The 22,157-nt window shown below is 33.8% G+C and overlaps 2 protein-coding genes across 5 annotated transcripts in view; one reads left to right on the top strand and one right to left on the bottom strand.

The window, feature by feature from the left end:
- The first annotated feature begins 691 nt into the window (after window positions 1–691).
- Window positions 692–4,150, top strand: LOC101888687 (coiled-coil domain-containing protein 63). Its single transcript, XM_005175859.3, has 9 exons — window positions 692–870; window positions 932–1,093; window positions 1,311–1,415; window positions 1,471–1,661; window positions 1,728–1,902; window positions 3,190–3,372; window positions 3,434–3,584; window positions 3,646–3,820; window positions 3,883–4,150. Exons 1-9 carry the CDS (start codon window positions 808–810, stop codon window positions 4,097–4,099), a joined length of 1,422 nt encoding a protein of 473 aa, XP_005175916.1. The 5' UTR covers window positions 692–807; the 3' UTR covers window positions 4,100–4,150.
- A 2,898-nt stretch (window positions 4,151–7,048) lies between these two features.
- LOC101888866 (bicaudal D-related protein homolog) overlaps window positions 7,049–22,157 on the bottom strand; it is a 186,179-nt gene continuing 171,070 nt past the window's right edge. For 3 of the 4 annotated variants that reach the window (XM_059129295.1, XM_059129299.1, XM_059129298.1), the window contains 8 exons: window positions 16,827–16,949; window positions 16,575–16,748; window positions 16,315–16,503; window positions 13,061–13,126; window positions 12,657–12,837; window positions 12,264–12,568; window positions 11,948–12,202; window positions 7,049–10,701 (listed from right to left, as the gene is read on the bottom strand). In XM_059129295.1, coding sequence (XP_058985278.1) covers window positions 10,546–10,701; window positions 11,948–12,202; window positions 12,264–12,568; window positions 12,657–12,837; window positions 13,061–13,126; window positions 16,315–16,503; window positions 16,575–16,748; window positions 16,827–16,949 — 1,449 coding nt within the window. In that variant the 3' untranslated portion in view covers window positions 7,049–10,545. The remainder of the gene's footprint in view (window positions 10,702–11,947; window positions 12,203–12,263; window positions 12,569–12,656; window positions 12,838–13,060; window positions 13,127–16,314; window positions 16,504–16,574; window positions 16,749–16,826; window positions 16,950–22,157) is intronic. The other variant, XM_059129296.1, reaches the window with a different exon arrangement.

The following is a 22,157-nucleotide window of genomic DNA, read 5'->3' as shown; positions in this document are numbered from 1 at the left end:
AGATGAATTTTTACACATTCAACCGAATTTATTATGGAAGCAAATACAACATTTGATGAAATTCAGTTCCCATATACCTATATAGCAATCTCTATGTTCCAAAACCTGCAAGAATATGCTAGTTTTGCAATTTTTTTCGATATCGTAAAGGAAGAATAAGTTATCGTAGTGAAAACTTTTACATTCTTGTAGTTCTGGATCAGAGCAAATGTTATTGCCTCCATAAAATTTGATGGAAATCGGTTCAAAGTTTAATACACCCGCATTTATATGTTCCTCTCAATTCCAAATTATAACTGCTCCAAATTATAACGGCCCCACACGAGTTTTGACCTTTCTTTAACGGTTAAAAATAATTTGATTTTGTCCATTTTATATCCATACATGTAGAACCCACAGATTTGATAAACAACTTGGCAGCACTGTCGTCATCAAAATGAAGGGGACGAATTTTTTTTGTGGTGATTGGCAACGCGCCCATTAGTTCTTCATTAAAAAAGGAAAGCTGTTAATTCTTTTAAATTATACATTTTTCCACTCCGCACATAACACATGATGGAATAAACGGCAATGAAAATTAGGGCGAGATCATAAGTACACCATGAAAAGGATTCAAATTTACAAAAGCAGCGCCAATTTCAAAATTAACGGCAATTCAAGTTCAAGGTCTTTCGGCTTTTTAATATTGCCATGGATACGTGTAACTGTTTATAATACAACTGATATTTATTGTTTAGTAAACCTAAGAACTGATATTGACATTAATCTCATCCGTTTACAATTAAAAACAATGGAAATATCTTGATAATGACAAATCAAGCAGAATTGGATCAATTAGCCAATGCGGAGTTGGAACGTTTACAAAGACAGGTAAATGTGATATTCTTAAGGAAAAAGAACTAGGGTTTATATTACTATTTACTTCATCTAGTTACGCTCCTTACAACTGGAGTTGCGGGGATTATTGGATTACAAGACCAAGCAATTGAAAAAACAAAACCACCTAATAAGTGGCCTGCAAAAGGAGCACCAGCAGCTGACTACAGAGATAATCACATTAGAAGGTGGAAGTCATGCCAAAAGAAGTGTTGGGGTAAATAAATGCTTTGTGCAAAGTCATTATGAGTTATATTTAATTATAATTTGGAGTTTATCAGACTGATTTTACTTTGAAAATTATTAAAATTTGTTTAAAGGAAGCTTTAAAAATTAAATTTAATATAGTCTATCCATAATTAAATACAACATGCAATGACGTTTTCAATACACTATTTGGACTTATAATTTTTCATATAATTTCACCAATGTAGAAAGAAAGGAAATTATCTACCCTCCAACTGCAAGAGGCTGATGTCCAGCGTATTTTGCAAAATGAACGTACCAATTTGTGGGAATTGGAGGGACACATTAAAAAGGTAACACACAAAATTCGTTGGTACAGTAGTGTAACCCCATTTTAAATTGTTTCAGATTGAAAAGGAAATCGATGGCATGCGGAGATTGGAAGTTCCTGACAGTTGTTATAAAGACACCATTTGTAAGGTCCAGAAAAGTGTTGTAAAATTGGAAAACCGTTTAGATGTGGTCAACAAGAAATGCAGTGATGTATTGACGGAAAATTCCAAATTGCGGGACAACATCAATCACATGTTACAAGATCGGTAGGTACAAAAAAAAGCATAAGAATTTTGACAGTATATATTTTTAAACAAATTGCACTTTTGCAGAGCTAACTTCAATGAAATGTGGCAATCCATGGTTACTCAATTTAATGAGGGTAAAAAATACATCATGGATTTAATAGATCAGTCCACATTGGCCTATGACCAACGTGAGGAACTCTGTAATAAATTACAGCTACTCAAAGATCGCAGTGAAAACGATAAAATAATGCACATACAGGTAAGATGTAAATAGGTGCAATTCTATATGATAATACAGATATTGGTATGTTCCAGAACTGCAAGAATGGAAACGTTTTTACTACAATAACAAATTTTTCCTTTATGATATCGAAAAAAAAAATTGCAAAACTAGTAGATTCTTGCAGGTTCTGGAACAGTGCAATAATCATTATAAATAACTTTAATTCCTCATATCTTGATTAAAAAAGCTCTTCTAAATTTAAATTCTTCACAAACAAACATAAATAATAAGCTCAACTTTTTTTGATGGATTTTGAGAATTTTATCCGTTAAACTTTTATTATACCCTGCACCATAGTATGGAGGGTATATTAAGTTTGTCAATCCGTTTGTAACACCATGAAATATACATTTTAGACCCCACAATATATATATTCTTGATCAGCATAAAATTCTATGTCGATATAGAATTAGATGTCCGTCCGTCTGTCCCTCTATGGAAATCACTTTAGCTTCCGAACGAAATGAAGTAGATTGAAACAATTTTACTCAAATGTATATTATGTCTGTAGGACTTTTGGTACTGAGCCATGTAGGTCTACGTTTTGGTATAGCCTCCATATAACGGTACCTCCCGATATTCGGTAATTTTTTGATTTTAGCGACATTATTCACCGGAATTGTCTTAAATTTGGTATTTGATGTGCGTAATGGGTGCTACAACTTATAACAGGAGATTGTTTGTTCAGGTCCACGTCTTCGTATAGTCCCAATATAACGGTAACTCCCGATATTCGGTATTTTGGTGACTACCGACAATATTCACCAGAATTGTTTTAAATTTGGTATTTGAAGTTCATAATGTATACTATAGCCTAAAACAGAAAATTGTCTGTGCAGGTCTACGTCTTCGTATAGCCCCCATATAATGGTACCTCCCCATACTCCGTATTTTAATGATTTTAGCGACATTATTCACCGGAATTGTTTCAAATTCGGAACACTACAGCCTATGACAGAAAATTGTTAGTGCGTGTCCAAGTTTTGGTATATCCCCTATATAGTTGTAGGGATGTACCATGTATTCGGTGTTTTGATGATTTCACCGATTTTTTTTAAGTTTCGCATTTGAATATTGTAATGGCTTATGACAAAAGTTGTATAGACCCTAAAATAACAGCTACATTCGGTGTTTTTAAGATTTTAACAGATTTTATTGTTTTTGATAATTGCCAAATTCGTTCCAAATGGTGGAGGGCATTCAAAGTGCCGCCCGGCCGAACTTACAGCTTTTTTACTTATTTTAATTAATTTTCTTACATAGGAAATGCGTGAAATGCAACGGCGCTTAGAGCATGATGCCAAGTTACAAAAATTCTTCGATATAAAGGGACAAAAGCGGCAAAATCCTGAACTGGAACAAAGAGAAGTTAACAAAAAGTTGGCCCAAAAGGAGGCATTTGAAAGGCAATTGCAGGACTACAAGGCAATAGTTGATAAAATGAAGGTAGCATATGAATTATATTAAATAATCGAAAATATTTACAAAGTATAAAATCCCCGTTTAGGATCTATACAAGGAACCGGATACGAGTAAATTGGCAGCACAATTTAAGCGACAAGAGGAAGAGAATTTTGCTCTCTTCAATTATGTAAATGAGCTAAGCAATGAAGTTGAAGTTCTCAATGATACCACTCAGGAACTGTCTGATGAAATTGGTAGCTCTTGTAAATTATTCTTTTAGAATTGAAAGAATTATAAATGTATTTGTTTTTATAGAACGCCAAAAAGCTGACCTCTTGGAAAAAGAACAAAAACAAAAAACCGAATCATTGGAGTATCTTAGTGAGCAATTGGATAATGCCAAAACTCAAAATAATGCTGCCAAGGAAAAGGCTGAAATTTTAGATAAACGTTTACATGAAATGCTCACGGGTATTTGGGAAATATTTAAGTGAGTGTTATTTCACTTTTTCATCTTGTGCTTCCTCAATAAAATTTAAATTTGTTTTTCAGACAATTATCATGCGATGATGCCCCCATTTTAAATGTGCTGAGTTCAAAAACTTCCATGACTTCCCACAACGTTAAACTCTTCGTAGGTGTTATAGAGAAGCGTATTAACATGACCATATCATCGGTCCATATCGATGAGTCATCAAATACTATATTGGCGAAAAAAGATCGTGTGCCCAAGTTTAATGTTAAAGAATCGGCTAAAAGAAAGAAATAATATATATTTTTTATAACTATGTGTATTTAGAAATAAACAGTATAAATTTTTATGCAAAATTAAGGAAGTATTATTTGCATTTTTCGCAGTGTTATTTCATTTACGAGAAGCCATAAGCAAGCATGATAGTCGCAGCCGTAATCGAAAGCGTGTAATGTTACATTTTCATACCCTCCACCTTGGAACTAACTTCGTCATTCCATTTGTAACATCCTTAAATATTCGTCGTAGACTCCATAAAGTATATATATTCATAATCAGCATATAATTCTAAGTCGATAAAGCGATATCCGTCTGTCTGTATGTTGAAATCACGATACAGCCCACATTATTTGACGTAGAGCTTCAAAATTTGGCAGATCCAGGATGGTTGGTATGGAAAACGAGATATATCGGTCCACGTTTTGGTATAGCCGCCATATAACGGTACCTCCCGATATTCGGCATTTTTATGATTTTCGACACATTTTTTCACGGATTTGTCTAAAAATTGGTATTTGTTGGTCATAATGGGGTTTAGCTCCGGTGGCGGTACCTTCCGATATTCGGTAGTTTGATAATTTTCGCCATTTTTTTTTACGGATTTGTTTAAAAATTGGTATTTGTTGGGCATAATGGGTTCTAGCTCCGGTGGCAGAACGTTGAATATTAAGGTACACGCTTTCCTATAGCGGTCGATTAATACGAGGTGGCCAACCGAAGGTGCACATTTTCAGCTGACCTCTTTGGCAAGTAAACAAGATCATTTTGTTTGTTTACAAACTGCGGGACAACGAATGTTTTTCATCGGAGAAAAGCAAATTCGGCAGTTCACCACTTTCGGCCAAAGCGAAGCAACTCTTTAGCTCTTTTGAGTCTATTTTCTTTCCGTCCGGCCCGGCTGAACTTAATGTTTATACCCTACACCACAAGGTGGTCAGGGTATTATGTCTTTGTGCATTTGTTTGTAACAGGCAGAAGGAAACGAGATAGACCCATAGTTCCTTTTGATGATCTGCATAGAATCACATTCTGAGTCGATTTATGCATGTCCGTCCGTCCGTCTGTCCATGTATTTTTGTAAGCAAAGTACAGGTTGCATTTATTGCCCGATCCAGATGAAATTTTGCAAAGATTTTTTGTTTGGCCCAAGGACGAACCCTATTGAAATTGGAGATAATCGGTCGAAATTTAGATATAGCTCCCATATATATCTTCGTCCGATTTGCCTTTTATTGGGTACCAAACGTCTAATATCATCCCGAATTGTATGAAATTTTGCACGTACGATCAGATTGGACCTAAAAATAAGTATGCCAAATTTGATCGAAATCGGTTCAGATATAGCTATAGCTCCCATATATATTGTTCATCCGATTTGTTATTTTTGTCCACCGCCGCCGTAATATGCACTCTGTAACAACAATATTTGGGGAAATATATCAAATACAGCTCAGAAATACATTTGCTAAATTTTATCGAGATCGGTTCAGATTTGGATATATCTCCCATATATAACTTCGTCCGATTTACCTTTTATTGTGCACCAAACGTCTAATATTTGTCCAAATGGGATGGAATTTGTCACTTGCCACCGAATTGAGTCTAGAAGCTAGTATGTCAAATTTGGTGAAGATCGGTTCAGATATAGCTATAGCTTCCATATATATTATTCATCCGTTTTGTTATATTTGTTACCCACAGCCGTAATATGCACTCCGTAACAACGATATTCAGGGAAATATATCAAATACAGCTCAGAAATATCTTTGCCAAATTTTATCGAGATCGGTTCAGATTTGGATATAGCTCCCATATATATCTTTATCCGATTTCAAATTAATTGTGCACCAAATGGGCAATACAAGTCCGAATTAAAAAGATACAAATGCTTCGGCATCTTTAGTCCTTTGAACTTTAAATTAAAATTATAATCATAGCGTGTATGATTGAATTCTCCCATAAAAACTTTTAATTGTTATGTGGAGCTCTACTTAATTAGCAAAGTGGTGTAGGGTATCATAAAATCGGGCCCGCCCGACTTTAAGGCTTTCTTTACTGGTTTTTACTTGTTATCAGTATGCCGCACAGGCATAAGCAACGGGTATTCCGTGTATATTTAAAATATTGTCTTCAACATTTAAGTTTGCAATAATATTGTCTGTAGAAGAGTCTCCCAAGCAAATTTAACTATGTGCAGCTTCTATCTAACTCTTCTTCGGTAGCTTGTCTAAAAGGCATTGTCAGACGGAATGGGTTTTACATACGTGCTGTCAATTCAATTATCCATGTGAAATAGGGCGCGTTGTGATCGAAAAAGTACTTTTCTCATGTATTTCACAACTGAAATGTCGTTTATGTATTACACGATCACACGTCTGACATGGGGTTACTTAAAATCTGTCTGCGGATTATATTTCAATTATAGACTTCTACATTTAAATTTGCAATAATATCGCCTGTAGAAGACTCTCCTAAGCAAATTAAACTGCACTATCTAAATCTTGTCCAAACTTTGATAATAATATAATTTCGAGAAAATTGAAAACATGTGATTGCATGACGTTACCTTCTTAGTTCTTAAAAGCTATTACCATAGCACAATTAAAACACACTTTATAGGTTAGGTTTACTAATTTTTTTATTTAGTTTTATTTAAACATTTGTTTTCACATTTATTAATATTATATTTAAAAATTAGTTGCCGTTTTTTTTTTGTTTTCTTTATTTTGTGTTTTTGTTTCATTGTCAGAATTAAGGCAAGTAGGTGAAATTAAAGCTTTTGAAAAAAGTTGTATCTCTTAACTATAACTTTCTTGTTTTTATTACTTTTTGTGTTTTTCTAATTGTTTTGTTTTTGTTATGTTTCAATTTACGATTTACTTAACTTCTTAGAAAAATGCTTTGATTTCGTGCTTTACTTAATTCTAACTTATAACAGTTAATTAATTTTAGATTAGTTTATGTTTGTTGTTTTTTTTGGGGATTGGTACAAGTTTTGTTATTTTATGACAAATCACACAAAATAATAAATTGCTTTAAATAAAATACTTGTATTCCATAAGGGTTTGTGTTAGAGGGTCAAATTTTTCTAGGCATAACACAAAAACTAAGGTGTATTTACCAGGATGACAGCTTAATATCTTTCCATGCTGTCAAAGCAAATTGTTTTTCAGTAAAAAATAAATTTTTGTGCTTTTCAAAAATATTAACAGTTTTACAAAAATGTGAGTAAAAACAAAAAAGTTTCCGTTTGCTTCTCATTGACAGAAAATATTTTTTTGGTGTAAAGGTGTGGGTACATAAGCAGCTTGAAGTCTTCGCATGATATATTTTGTGACATATCGTAAAGGGAAGCCATGGCCGCATTCAAATTCTGCCGTCGGTTCCCATTATAATTTGACATTAATATGCCTAGCCACGACGCCAAGCTGCTTATGTACCCTCATCTTAAGAATTAAAATATAAACGAATAAATGGGTAAAAATCTTACGGAATCAGGCTGTAAAGGATGAAACAGTATTGATTTTCTTGCTTCGTCGTAGCCAAATTATAAAAAACAACGGCATCTGAATTCCCCAGCGACCTTGATATGCTTTTATAATTTGACATTTCCAAAGCAAGAAAGTGCAGTAATGTGTGTTTTCACCTTAAAACCTGAGTTCGCGGCCTGTGTAACCTATTAAATTTGTTTTTTTTTTAAGAATCTATGGAAAATGAATATTGTTTTTCAGCGATATGTTTTTTGTTTTGTAATAAGTAGTAAATTTATCCAAATATTTGTATGTATATTTTTATAAAATTATTGTATTTTGCAAAATATTATCTTTAGCGTTAAACGAATGTAAGGCATACGAATTTTCAATGTTAGTAAATATACATATATCGAGAGAAATTAAGAAAATATGAAATAATGTTTATAGCTTTTGGGATTGCAACGGATGTAAAATTTAAGTTCTCAAATCCAAGAATGCCATAATACGCTAGTATTTGCTGATGTACACATTGCAATAGATGTCAGTTCGAAAAGTAAAGCTGTAAGTACATAAGAAGCTTGAAGTTATGACTAGGCAAATTTTGTGACATTTCATAAAGGGATTACAGAGCCGCACTAAAATCCTGCCGTCGGTTTCCATTATAATTTGATATTAATATGCCTAGCCATGACTTCAAGCTTTTTAAAACACAATTGATCTAAAAACAAAGCCGAGTCGTTTAAATATATCTCTAAATTCAAAAATTTAAATTTTAAAATTGGTTTGACAATTTATTGTCCTAGCAGCTATGTCGATGCAGCTACATGTATTCTTCTACCATGGATACAATGCAATGTGAGTCAGCCGACCCTCTTTATGTATGCATAACTCAAAACAAACCTATAAGATTTCATACTTACAGATAATGTATAAATCATGGTAGAACTAAGAAGGTAAAGTCAGGCAATCATATGTTTACAAATTTTTCAAAATTATTCATTTGACAATATCTCATTGTCAAAATTTATATTTACAAATTAATTGTATACAAAAATCAGAGATATGAATCTGTTTTCTTTGCAGTGAAATTTGATAAGGTAAATTACAGAAAATGCAGAGCTGGGAATGCTTTAGGCTGGAAATACAAAAAGAGCATATTTGGCTGGCTTAAGTCATCGGCTGGCTTCTTCGTAGATGAACAAAGGAGCCTAGGGCCAAAATCGAACTAAGTCAACCTAAACCTCCTTTGTTCATTTACGAAGAAGCCAGCCGATGACTTAAGCCAGCCAGATAAGCGCTTTATGTATTTCCAGCTTAAGGCTGCAAATACATAAAAAGCTTGAAGTCATGGCTAGGCATATTAATGCCAAATTATAATGAAAAACGACGGCAGGATTTTAGTGCGGCTCTGTAATTCCTTTGTAAAATGTCACAAAATAGGCCGTGCCATGACTTCAAGCTTCTTATGTACTTAGCCCTTAAGACTTTTTGATGTTAATATATTTTTTTGTTTATTTAAAATTATGTTAGCAGCTATGCTGGCTACCATTTTAAATGATCTTGTGTCAATTATTTATTTTTTGTTAAACTTCGCAAATCAAGATTGCATAAAATGTTTAATGTCAATATGAACAAGAATTAGTTTTCAGGTCAATTTAACGCAGAGGGTTATTTTTTACTAATATGAGAAATCTTTCACAGTACCTTTAGACTGAATAAATCCAGTGGATTTCAACTGTCAAATCAATTGCATTTCACGTATACGCAATGGGATATGGTACAAGAATACTGGTAGTCGCATCTACACATCTGCTGGGATAATGAACTGTCAAACCAATTTTGCAATTGAAAATTTTTTAAAGAAAATGTATTGAAATTTGTAAAAAAAATTGAAAAATTCATGCCGTAATAACCTCCGGCTGACCTCGTATAAGAAAACATATAAACATCGACTTAAAAAAGAACATTTAAAAAATTTTGACATATCAATGCATGCATGTATAATTTTATCACCTTTTTTTCATATTTTCTTAATTTTCTCTTATATACAGTTATTGTTTTTTCCGATTCTATTATAAAATATATATCTGTGTATAAATTGGTTACATACATTATATGTCAATGTAATTTAATAAGAAAAAGCGTTAATGTTTCATATTACTGTAAAGAAAACATATAAAAAATTAAATATTACATTGTAAATTTTACTTTTATATTTAGTGTGTCTCTTTTATTATTAATTTTTGCTATAATATTATCATCAAGAAAGGTACAATTTATGATTTATTATGATTTATTCTTTAACAAAGTGGTTAGTTGTGTGTAAATTTTGATTTGTTACAATGTTTTTTTTTTTTGTTAATTGTTTAAAAATATTTTTCCAGTTTTTTTTTACTCTCCACCATTTTATTGAGGGTATAAACTTATCGAAATAGACCCTATAAATATTCTGCAACAGCGTCAAATTCTGAGTTAATTTAGCGATGCTCATGTTTGAAGATCGTAATCGCTTCTATGACAGAAAATTACTCATGATCCATGTCTTGGTATAGCTCCAAATAACATGATTAAATTAAAAGGTATTTTAAGATGCATTTTTTTTAAGTTCTCTTCAAATGGTGGAGGGCATTAAAAGTTCGGCTCGGCCGAACAGAGCTGCTTGTTTACTTGTTTTATTTAACCTCACTCTATTAATAATGGTTTAATATATAAGTAAAAATACAAAAATACAATTAATATAAATATTTCTTATAAAAACAACATGATATACATACATATCATAATAATAATAATAAAAAAATGTACAGAATTTATACACAATTTATGAAAATAGAGAGAGAGAGAGTAAATTATAAGATAAATTGTAATGGTAATAATAAGTACATTTATGTAAATCATTAATAAAAAAGAAACTCAATTTAATAAACGTTTGAAAGCTTTTACATGATTAAAATTAACGACGCATAGCGCCACCACTTCAACGACATCAGATTACCGTTGAAAAAGGCTCCACAATTTGTAGTTGGACAAACGTTTGGCCAAATTGCTGGCTCCACTGGCATTCGTCTGTGGTTGGGGTTGTTGGCTCTTGCGATTGTTGATCATTTTCGAGCGCATTTGCTCTTCGATCAATTCTTGCATATCCATCTGCAAAGAAAAAAATGTAAAACGAACCAGTTAATAAACGGTTTAAAGAACCAAAACAGACAATATTTCAGGTATTCTTCGTTCTAATTTAGTAAAGCTCCTCATTCACTCGATTATATGTAATGTAAATGATAAACAAAGGTTTATGTTATTATAAAGATGTAAACACACAGCCTTGATTCACAGTTTTCACAATAAACTCCTCTATCAAGACAACGAAAAGGCTGCGTGTGTAAACGTAGCATTAGAAGACACAAGAATAAGGTCAAAGCCATGGCCCAGTTATAAAGGTTGGGATACATAAAGCGCTTATTTGACTGGCTTCTGCGGAAGTGAACAAAGGAGCCTTGAGCCAAAATCGAACTAAGACAACCTAAAACTCCTTTGTTCCTCTACGAAGAAGACAACCGATGACTTAAGCCAGACAAATAAGAGCTTTATGTATTCCCACCTTAAGGTCTTCCTTTCAAGCCAGCTGAGCACCAAATTTAATATCAAAATGCATTATTGCAGCCACAGGTGGAAGAATACAGGCAGTCACATCGACACAGCTGCTGGGACAATGAACTGTCAAACCAAAGTGGAATTGAAATTGATGAATGAAAAATTATTAAAAAATTGTAAAAAATGCCTATCTATCACCTATCAATCTCCGATTGGCGTCGTATAGGAAAACATATACAAATCTACTTATTTTTGAAGAAACATTTAAAAAAATTGACATTTCAATATCCCCAAGCGTTGATGCGACTACCTTTATCTACCATGGATGAGCCCATGGTAAAATTAAGAAGGTAAAGTCATTTCAAAAAAGCATTCCCATCTCTGCATTTTCTGTAATTTCCCTTGTCACATTTCACTACATAAAAACAGGTTCCCATCTCTGATTTGAGTATGTACAATGGATTTATAAATACAAATTCTCACAATGAGATGTTGTCAAATGAATAATTTTTGAAAAATTGTAAACATGTGATTGCATGAATTTACCTTCTTGATTCTACCATGGAAGAATCTAAGTATATTGGTTAAAATTGGAAACAAAAAAATTAGGCTACGTTTACATTGAAGTATTTTATAAGAAGGTGGGTTTTAACCTTATTTACGCCGAACGTGTTTTTTAAAACGCGATTTTCGAATTTTTAATTTACGTCAAATAAATAACGAATCTTCGTTAAACGTGTAATTTAGGTAAACTAAGCTTTACAGTCATTTCGTGTAACAACCCCCCATAGTTGACACCTACCTGCCACTGTTCCAATTGTTGTGACAGTTCAACCTTTTGTTGAATGGATTCCAATAATTGTGAATTGGCTTGCATGAGTTCCACACGGGTCTTGGCCAATTCAACTTCGGCCTTGGTACGCCTTTCATTGGCGTTATCACGTTCTTTTTGGGCTTTAGCTAGCAATTCATCGCGATCAGTGTTGTCAACCAAATCGCTACGGGCCTGATCTCTTTCTTCTTTGACATTTTGTAACTCAACGTCAGTAACAGCGCACTGGAAAAATGTATATTTGAGATAATTAATGAAATATTTCAAAATCCACCACGCGCCTTACCTTAGCTTCTAGCTGTTGTATCAGTTGATGAGATCTCTTGATTTCATCTTCCTGCTCCAATACCAAATTACGTGTTTGATCCAACATTTTCTTGAAATTACCAGCATCCAAATTCAACAGCAAGCGTGTCAGCTCATCTGACATGGCCGACAGCATACCTGGGCGGAAATTAACTGGATGTCCATTACCATTGTTGTCCATGCCGTTGCTAACGCCACCACTACCACCAATATCACTTGTCGATGATATGGTATTATCCATAGATTCCAAATCCAATGATATGTCCGAATTTAAACCTGTAAAACCTTGTCGTTTTGAAATATGATACACAAAAATTTATTACGGAATTTCTAACTACAGGGTAAAGGCCATGGAGTGAAGCATTACACATACCTGAATCATCGTCATGACTGATTTTCAAAGAATCCACCAAGGATTTCAATTGTATGTAAACAGAACGAGATTCAACCCAAATTTGTGAAGGTTTACCATCCTCGGAGAAATTGGCCTCATCTTCGTCACATTCCATTTCAAATTGCAGTGATTTTTTACCCGTCGATGCGGAGTAGGAGTCCTATGATTAAATATCAAAGGAATATGTTTAAAAATTAAGTCTCAAGGTACGTTTACACACAAATCTTTATCCGATTTAACCTTAACAACTTAGCAATCACAATAAATTAAAATTAGGAAAATATGAATTATATTTATTTTGATTGGTCAATTATCAAGTTTTAGTCGGGTAAAGATTTTTACCATTATATTATAATTAAAAGTCTCCGGAGAATTTTACTTACCGCACCCAAACGTTCACTGAGTACATTGTTTTCCCTGGTCGCTCTTTCCAATGCTTGTAAGGTAGTCTATAAAAATGAATAGCAATAAAGTAATGATATAGAATATTAGAAATTGTTCAAAGAAGCTTCTGCAAATAAGATAGACAATTTCTCAAAAGGCATCCTTCAAATTAAAATGTATGTAACCAAACTTCTAAAATCGTTGTGTAATTAATTCAAATGTTACAACAAAACTTTTGCCAAACATTGCTAAATATACCCTAGAGATCCTTTATTTGCATCAATGCATATTAATTCGTTAAATTCCTATTATGAAATGCACAAAATGAGATTGAATTCGCACAACATGAATTTGAAATGCATTTCATGTGGCAACACTACCGAAAATCAATCAGCTGTTGATGAATTGTTTATGTTTGTGAAAATCAAAATGAATACCACAGCAGACAATCAGCTGTTGACGAATTGTTTAGGTTTGTGAAAATCAAAATAAATACTACATCAGTCAACAAAACAAGAAAGGTAAATATTTTTTACAGATGCCGATAAAAAAGAACCAAAGATTCTGTATCTGTGGGCTAGATGGACCAGCCACTTGTGGCCTGTCAAAACAAATACAGATTCTGTCGTATGTCAGGACAAAAATGTAATGGCATTTAGATATTTTAAATGCATAATAACACTGACATCTGTTTTGGGTATTACATGGTATGATCACACAAACAAACATCAGCTGACTGTCATTAAGGGTACATGTAAACACAGAAGTTTAACAGCTATAGGAATTATACTCGTGTGTTAACCTTCAATATTGTAAACATTTTTCTATACTTGAAGTGAAGGATAACAATGCTGACGAATTTAGATTATCAGCTTTTCGATAAAACACTTCGCGTAAAAGCATTCTTCTTTGCTTCGTAAACAAACGCCAGGTGAGTGTCATTTATATCTTCCAAGGGAGTATACAAAAACTTATTAAAATGATTTACAACAATGTATAAGGAAAATATGGAAAACGAATAATTTATTTGCGTATGCTGATCTATTTCCTTTATTTTGGAGTTCGTAAGTATTTTTGTAATAAAAATGTAAAAACAAATAATATTCATGAAAATATTTCTGCCGTTAAGATTTGCGTCAAAGTTTTTCTTGTATCAGCTGTTATCTTGCAATCTTTTACAAAATGCTGTTCGGTAACTTTTTGCAATTTTTTTCTCTCTCGAGAGAGAAAATCATATTTTTTCTCAGTAACCTCTTACTAAGTATGTGTTACTGGGAAAGTAAACGAACTAACCTAAAAATTTATGTAAACAATAGTGTGTTTACACTAAAGCTTTTTACAGGTCTAACCTACATTACATGGTAGAAGAATACAAGTAAACGCATCGACGCAGCTGATGGGAAAATGAACTGTCAAACCAATTTTGGAATTGAAATGAAAAATTATTCAAATTTGTAAAAATTGTTGAAAAACGTATATTATAATAACTTTTTCAACATTTTAAAAAGTTTGACATATCAATGTTCCCAAGCGTTGATGCATCTACCTGCATTCTTCTTTTACAATGCTACATTATTAGAATTTCTTTGGAGTATATGTCATGTTAGAATAATACAGATACGTGCACCGGCACTTGTGAACATTGATAAGTTTAAAATAAGTTGAAGCTCGAATACAACGGGGAAATTGTTATGATATGTATCATGGTACAATAAAAAGGTAAGGTAGAGCTAACAGCTGATTACAATTTTTTCTAAGTGTGCCCGACTTCTGCCAATTTTGTGTATGTATTATTGTTTTGAAAAATGAAAACAACATATTTTCAAAACCAATAATTGGAAAACACTTGCATTGCGGCTCGCTCATCAAAGCTATTAACCAGTTTAGCCATGGAATTGAAAGATTGAACAGTTTGGATTATATTTTTATTAATTTTTCGCGCTTTTTTACTCATTTTATATAATATAATTTTCAATGAGTCTGAGAGGAAGCGGGCATAGCCTCGGGGCTGTGTTTCTGCACTTTTATGAAGCTGTTTTACCTCCTTATTGTACCATGATATGTATTTTTCAAGAATTTTATCAAATTTGAATAAAATTTCATTCAAGATTTTCAATTCCAAAATTGATTTGAAAGTTCATTGTACCAGCAGCTGTGTGAATGCAACTACCTGTATTATTTTATCATAGTATATGCAATGAAATTGGCAATTTAAAGCCGGGAAACTGTAAACGTACTATAAGCTTTGTTAAAAGTCATGATAGAAGAATACTGGCGATGCGACACATCGGCTGAGATAATGAACTGTCGAACCAATTTTGAAACTGAACATTTTGTATGAAAATTTATTTAAATTCGTTCAAAAAATGAAAAATTCCTATCATAACAACCTCCGCCGTATAAGAAAACATACAGAAATCTAAAAATATTTTAAAATTTTTGACATATCAATGTCCCAAACATTGATGCATCTACCTGTATATTTCTACAATGGTTAAAAGTCCTTAATCTTTGCATGAAAACTATAATCCATGGCTCAACCAAAACAGTTGCTCAACTTTAAGAAAATAGGAAAAATGCAACTCTTTCCAGAGTAATTTTCTAACAAAATTACAATATATTGGGGAAACCCACAAAACATAAATGGAATATTGGGGATTTTCCACTAAGACAGTGGAACAATACAGTTTTATGCCAAAAATATGAATTTATGTTGCAACTGGATTTGAAAAAATCGAATTATTTTTTCTAATTTAAAACAATACACACACATACTCAATCTGTGTTTATGTTTTGAAAGGATAGGGGCACCCAAAGAAAAAAATTGAGTTTAGGAGGTAGCTTTGTTCTACCTTCTGTCATTGTGCCATGCTCTAATCAATCTTTTCGATACTAACATAACCTCAAACTTTCACTGAGCGCATTCTAATACAAATTAATGTTTTTCGCAAAAAAATAATAACTTCTAAATCAATGTCAATGATAAATATTTCTGATAACCCTAACAAAAAACTTGAAGAACAACGCAATTTGTTATGGGTTTTTTTGTCTAATTTAAAATACAGTTGTGTTTCATTTTTTTTTGCACACTTGACAGGGAGATAGCAGTTCCATAACAAAACACGCTACAAGAAAATAACATTAACTTTGAATGAAAAAAAAAATAAGAACAATAATAATAACAAAGAGTATGACGCAATGCTACTAAGAAATAGAAGAATTCAAAATAAACGCTCTTAATTGCTCATTTTACCTCTAGTTTAGTTTCCTGTTCACGGGCATGTCTTTCCAACATATGAATACGGTCCGATGATTCTTCCAGGGCAGCAGCTAGATTTTGTTTTTCTTCTTGTACGGCCTGCAAACGTTTCTCTAGCTCATGGCGTTTTTCTGTGGTTAGATTCAATTCCGTTTTGATAGACTCTAGACTATTGACATGTTCCTGCAGGGGGGTAGGTGAGAAGCATGAAATTAGCATAAAACCAAACGCTGAGGAAACGCTTTCTACCATACCTGTAAACTGGTGTTTCTATATTGGTACTGATCTTTTAGTTCTTGTATTTGTGACATCAACTTCATTTCCGTATTGTGTGCCTCTTGTATCTGCTCCGTTAAACGGGCATTCTGACTTGTTAATTCTTCGATTATCAAGGTTTTTTCTTTCTCAGCTTGACGTATTGCGATTTCCTGTTATTCGAAGAGAAGGGAAATTGCTGATTATAATGAAGAACTTGCTGAAAAGAAATTCTTTGAATCTAATCTTACCTGAGCCTGCAATTTGTCTTTGAGTTCATTGAGATCAGTTTGATATTCCAGCACACGCTGCTCGCTTTCTTCTTCTGCAATGGCCAGTTTTTGTCGTAGAACATGTTTCTCTTGTTCTAATTTCTGTAACGCAATAAAAAATAAGATGGAGAATGTGAGAACTTTATAATTTTAATGAAATATTCGTAATTGTTTTCTATTTCGATGGGAACAATTGAAAATCAGTCAAGATTATAAAACGGCTATTTCCATCATTTAAGAGTTTATTGACCCACTAATACTACTTTTACATACCAATCACAATTTATTTTTGATTGGGTTTTCCATTGATTTGGCGCATACACAACGAATTTGTCCATGGTAGAAGAATACAGGTAGATGCATCAACGCTTGGGAACATTGATATGTCAGAATTTTTAAAATATTTCTTCAAATATAAGTAGATTTTATGAAATATGCGTTTTTCAATAATTTTTTACAAATTTGAATAATTTCTCATTCAAAATTGTCAATACCAAAATTGGTTTGACAGTTCATTGTCCCAGCAGTTGTGTCGAAGCGTCTAGCTGTATTTTTCTACCATGGGATTTGACAGTTGAAATTTACTGGATGTATTATATGTAAGCATGGCCTAATACAAAACAAGTACCTGATATTGTATGTAAATGTGCCTTATGATTTAAAAAGCTGATCGAGAAGTTTTAGGATCGGAATTCTTTTGATGTCTTAGAAAAATAGTATTATTGTAAATAATACTCATACGCCATAATTTTTATACCCTCCACCAGAGTATGGAGGGTATATTAAGTTTGTCATTCCGTTTGTAACACCTCGAAACATACATTCTAGACACCAGAAAGTATATGTTTTCTTGATCAGCATATAATTCTATGTCGGTTTAGCGATGTCCGTCCGTCTATCCGTCTGTGGAAATCACTCTAGCTTCCGAACGAATTAAAGTAGATTGATAAAATGTTACTCAAATGTATGTTATATCTGCAGGACCATGTAGGGTCATGTATGTCCACATTTTGGTATAGCTCCATATAACAGTAACTCCCGATATTCGGTATTTTGATGATTTTAGCGACATTATTCACCGAAATTGTTTCAAATTTGGTATTAGAGGTTCGTAATGGATACTACAGCCTATGACAGGACATTGTCTGTGCAGGTCCATGTCTTCATATAGCCCCCATATAACGGTACCTCCCGATATTCGATATTTTGATGATTTTAGCGACATTATTCACCGAAATTGTTTCAAATTTGGTATTAGAGCTTCGTAATGGATACTACAGCCTAAGACAATTGTGCCGGTCCACGTGTTCGTATAGCCCACATATAACGGTACCTCCCGATATTCGGTATTTTGATGATTTTAGCTACATTGTTTATACCCTCCACCATACATAGATGGAGGGTATATTAAGTTCGTCATTCTTGATCAGCGTAAAGTTCAAAGACGATTTAGCCCTGCCCGTCCGTCTGTCCGTCTATTGTAATCACGCTACAGTCAAAACGAATTAAGATAGGAAGCTACAGATCTCTCTATTGTCTGCAGGCAGGTCAAGTTCGAAGATGGGCTATATCGGTCCACGATATTGTATAGCCCCCATATAATGGTACCCCTCGCTATTCGGTATTTTTATGATTTTACCCACATTTTCCAATGGAATGGTCTGAAAATCCACACAAGGAGTTCCTTGTGAGTACTTTATCCTTTGGAAGAGAATTATCTATATAGGTCCACGATATCGCATAGCCCCCATATATCGGTACCCCCGATATTCGGTATTTTGAAGATTTTATCCACATTTTTCAATGGAATTGTCTGAAATTCCACACAAGGGGACCCTTGTGAGTACTTTACCCCCTGAAAGAGAATTGTCTATATGGGTCTACGATATCGTATATCCCCCATAAAACGGTAGCCCCCGATATTAGGTATTTTGATGATTTTAAGCACATTTCTCAACGGAACTGTCTGAAATTCTACACAAGGCATGAGCACTTTACCCCCAGACATAGATTATATAGGTCCACAATATCGTATATCCCTCCATATGTCAGCACCTTCCGATGTGACGTATTTTAATGATTTTAACAGAATTCTTAATGGTTTTTTTTATTTGAAAATTTTATAATTCGTTCCCAATTTTGGTGGGTATTCAAAGTGCGGGCCGGCCGAACTTACTGCTTTTTTACTTGTTTAAGTTTCGCATTTTAATATTGTAATGGCTTATGACAAATGTTAGGCCAGGCAGTTTCCGGCGAAGCGCTTGCTGGAGGTGATCGACACTTTGGTATTTTTTAGTTCCAACCTTGCTTTCCAAAATACTCCAGACACAATAGTCCAACGGATTGGTATCCGGAGATTTTGGTGGCTATTGTTCGCTGGAAATGAAGCGAGGAAACTTATTTCGTAACCACGCTTGAATTCCAACACGAATAAATTATTTTCTGGAAAATTCTCAAAATGCTTTTGTACGCTTGTAAAAAATATAATGAGCTGTCATTGCAATAATTTTAACAGCTGTCGAACGAGTGGCTTAGAAATGACAGCAGTCTGAAGTTGTTTGCTGTTTTTTCATCTCACCCTGAACACATAGATAATAACAGTGACAGCGCATATGCAAAACCCTTATCGTCTGATAGCTGCTTAAAGGATAAATTAAAAAGGTCATGATCTTTTCAAATTTATTCTAATAACCAATTGATAATAACTTCATTCCGGTAAAAGGTCAATGAATCCGAACATTCCATCATTGACGCGTAAAACACATTACCAAATTTTCACTTTAGTCATTCGGTTCAAGGAGTGTCCTAAACATTGAAAAGTTCCTTAGCATGAACGCCATAGGGCAAGATAAACATTTTGAACATGTATTTATACCTAAGTATGAACCTTCACTGAGGTTTATGACACTTTCCTACCCACAGAAGATAAATAGCTTTTGTTGAACTTCGTATGGAAAATAGAGTGCGTGTGATATTGTCCTATTTCTTGTGCGTCAGCGATTTGGTGTCGTGTCGTTAGCCAGAGGTGTGTGTGTGTATGTGTGTTTATTTCGGTTGATGATGGAGTTGGGTTTTTGAACTATGAGCTGTCAATGCTATTGACATGTTGGGTAAATGACCTGTTAAAAGGTTTTTGCTTTTTTTTGGAAAAATCCTTTATCTATGGAAGGAAGTAAAATTGATGGGATAATTTTCTGGTAGTGTCAATAACCTAATTGCAGAATGCATCGGAGGCCTATACAATATTTTTACTGATAATAATCATAGTTAAATTACAAAATGTGTCTTGAAATTGAAAATATATAAAATCGGGTAGTATCTTTATATTCACTCATACTAAAATATCAAAAACAATCGAAATCGTATTTTTATACCCTCCACTACTATACTATGGAGGGTATATTAACTTTGTCATCCCGTTTGTAACTCCTCGAAATACTCATGTCAAACCCAACAAAGTATATATATTCTTGATCAGCGTAAAATTCTAAGTCGATTTAGCCATGTCCGTTTGTCTGTCTGTCTGTCTGCCGGTCTGTCCGTCTGTCTGTCTGTTGTAATTACGCTATCTTTCGAACGAATTGAGATAGAAGGCTAAAATTTTACGCACATGTTTATTTTTCCAGTAGGCAGGTTAAGTTTGTAAATGGGCCATGTAGGTCCACGTTTTCATATAGCCCCCATATAACGGTACCTCCCTATATTCGGTATTTTGATGATTTTAGCGACATTATTCACCGGAATTGTTTCAATTATGGTATTTGAAGTTCGAAATGGATACTACAGCCTATGACAGAAAATTATCTGTGCAGGTCCACGTCTTCGTATAGCCTCCATATAACGGTACCTCCCGATATTCGGTATCTTGATGCTTTTAGCGACTTAATTGACCGGAAATGTTTCAAATTTGGTATTTGAGATTTGTAATAGATAATGAAGCCTATGACAGAAAATTGTCTGTGCAGGTCCACATCTTCGTATAGCCCATGTAACGGTACCTCCCAAAATTCGGTATTTTGATGATTTTAGCGTCATTATTCACCGGAATTGTTTCAAATTACGTATTTAGAGTTCGTAATGGGAACTACAGCCTGTGACAGAAAATTGTCTTTGCAGGTCCAGGTCATCGAATAAGCCTCATATATCAGTACCTCCCTATATTCGGTATGTTCACGAGTTTAGTTACAATACCCACCGAAATTGTTTGGGATGTCGTATTTGAAGTTCGAATTGGATGTTACAGCCTGTGACAGAAAACTGTCTATGCAGGTCCAGGTCTTCGCACAGCTCCGATATAACGGTACCACCCTATATACGATATTTTGATGATTTTAGCTACATTATTCACCCTTTTAATATGGTAATGACTTATGACAAACAATGCCTATGTAAGTCCACGTCGTATAGACCCCAATATAACGGCTATATTCGGTATTTTTAAATATTTAACAGAATTTTTTAGTGATTTAATATTTTGAAAATTTCCAACTTCGTTAGAAATGGTGGAGGGTATTCAAAGTTCGGCCCGGCCGAACTAACTGCTTTTTAACTTGTTTTTAATTCACAACGACATAAACTCTCATAGCTCGAAGGATATTATGCGGTCTCACCGCATGACCATAAACGTACGCTATTATGACATTAATTTATATGACCTTTTGATTTTACTTTCCAATAAAGGTGAATGACTTTTGCCAAAAATCAAAATTTCCTGACATAATTTCCCCACACAACAGCAATTGGTTGGTTACCTACGGATTATAAGTTCAAGGTGTGTCATTAACAATGAAAGTTCTTTCACTTCGCCGGTTGAATTACTAGATAAACAAAAATATTCCAAATAGCTATGCTTTAGCATAACCTTCATTTGAGGTTGTGACAGTTTTTTTTCTCACCAAGCGCCCTTAACATGAATCGAATGACATGCCTGTGAATGTTGTCAATTTTGGGTGACCGATATGGAGATAATTTCTCCGTGTAGTTAGATTTGGTGTACGGGTGTGTACTCTAGGAGAGTTAGGTTTTTGAACTCTTAGCTGTCATTGCCAGCAATTGATGATTGACATAGTTTTTGGTAAACGACCTATAAAAGGTCTTCCGACAACGACAAGTATTTTATGTTTTCCTTTATCGATTAGAGGTGAATGAACTGAAGTTATTTAGTTTGGTGATAGAATACGTCACAGAACATTGAGAATGTAGCCACTCATACTATACACATACGTAATAAATAAAACAAGTGAAAAAGCTGTAAGTTCGGCCGGGCCGAATATTGAATACCCTTGACTATTTGGTACAAAATTGGGCAAT

This window comes from Musca domestica, unplaced genomic scaffold, assembly GCF_030504385.1.
Source record: "Musca domestica strain aabys unplaced genomic scaffold, Musca_domestica.polishedcontigs.V.1.1 6, whole genome shotgun sequence".
NCBI classification, from domain to species: domain Eukaryota; kingdom Metazoa; phylum Arthropoda; class Insecta; order Diptera; family Muscidae; genus Musca; species Musca domestica.
The sequence above is the reverse complement of the archived record's forward strand: the minus strand, read 5'-3'. Positions and strand labels throughout refer to the sequence as shown.

Excerpts from the sequence above, each read along its gene's own strand:
- LOC101888687 (XM_005175859.3), top strand. The coding sequence starts at position 808 with ATGACAAATCAAGCAGAATTGGATCAATTAGCCAATGCGGAGTTGGAA. Across the intron at positions 1,416-1,470 it reads TGGAGGGACACATTAAAAAG|ATTGAAAAGGAAATCGATGG; the intron begins GTAACACACAAA and ends AAATTGTTTCAG. Across the intron at positions 1,662-1,727 it reads AATCACATGTTACAAGATCG|AGCTAACTTCAATGAAATGT; the intron begins GTAGGTACAAAA and ends GCACTTTTGCAG.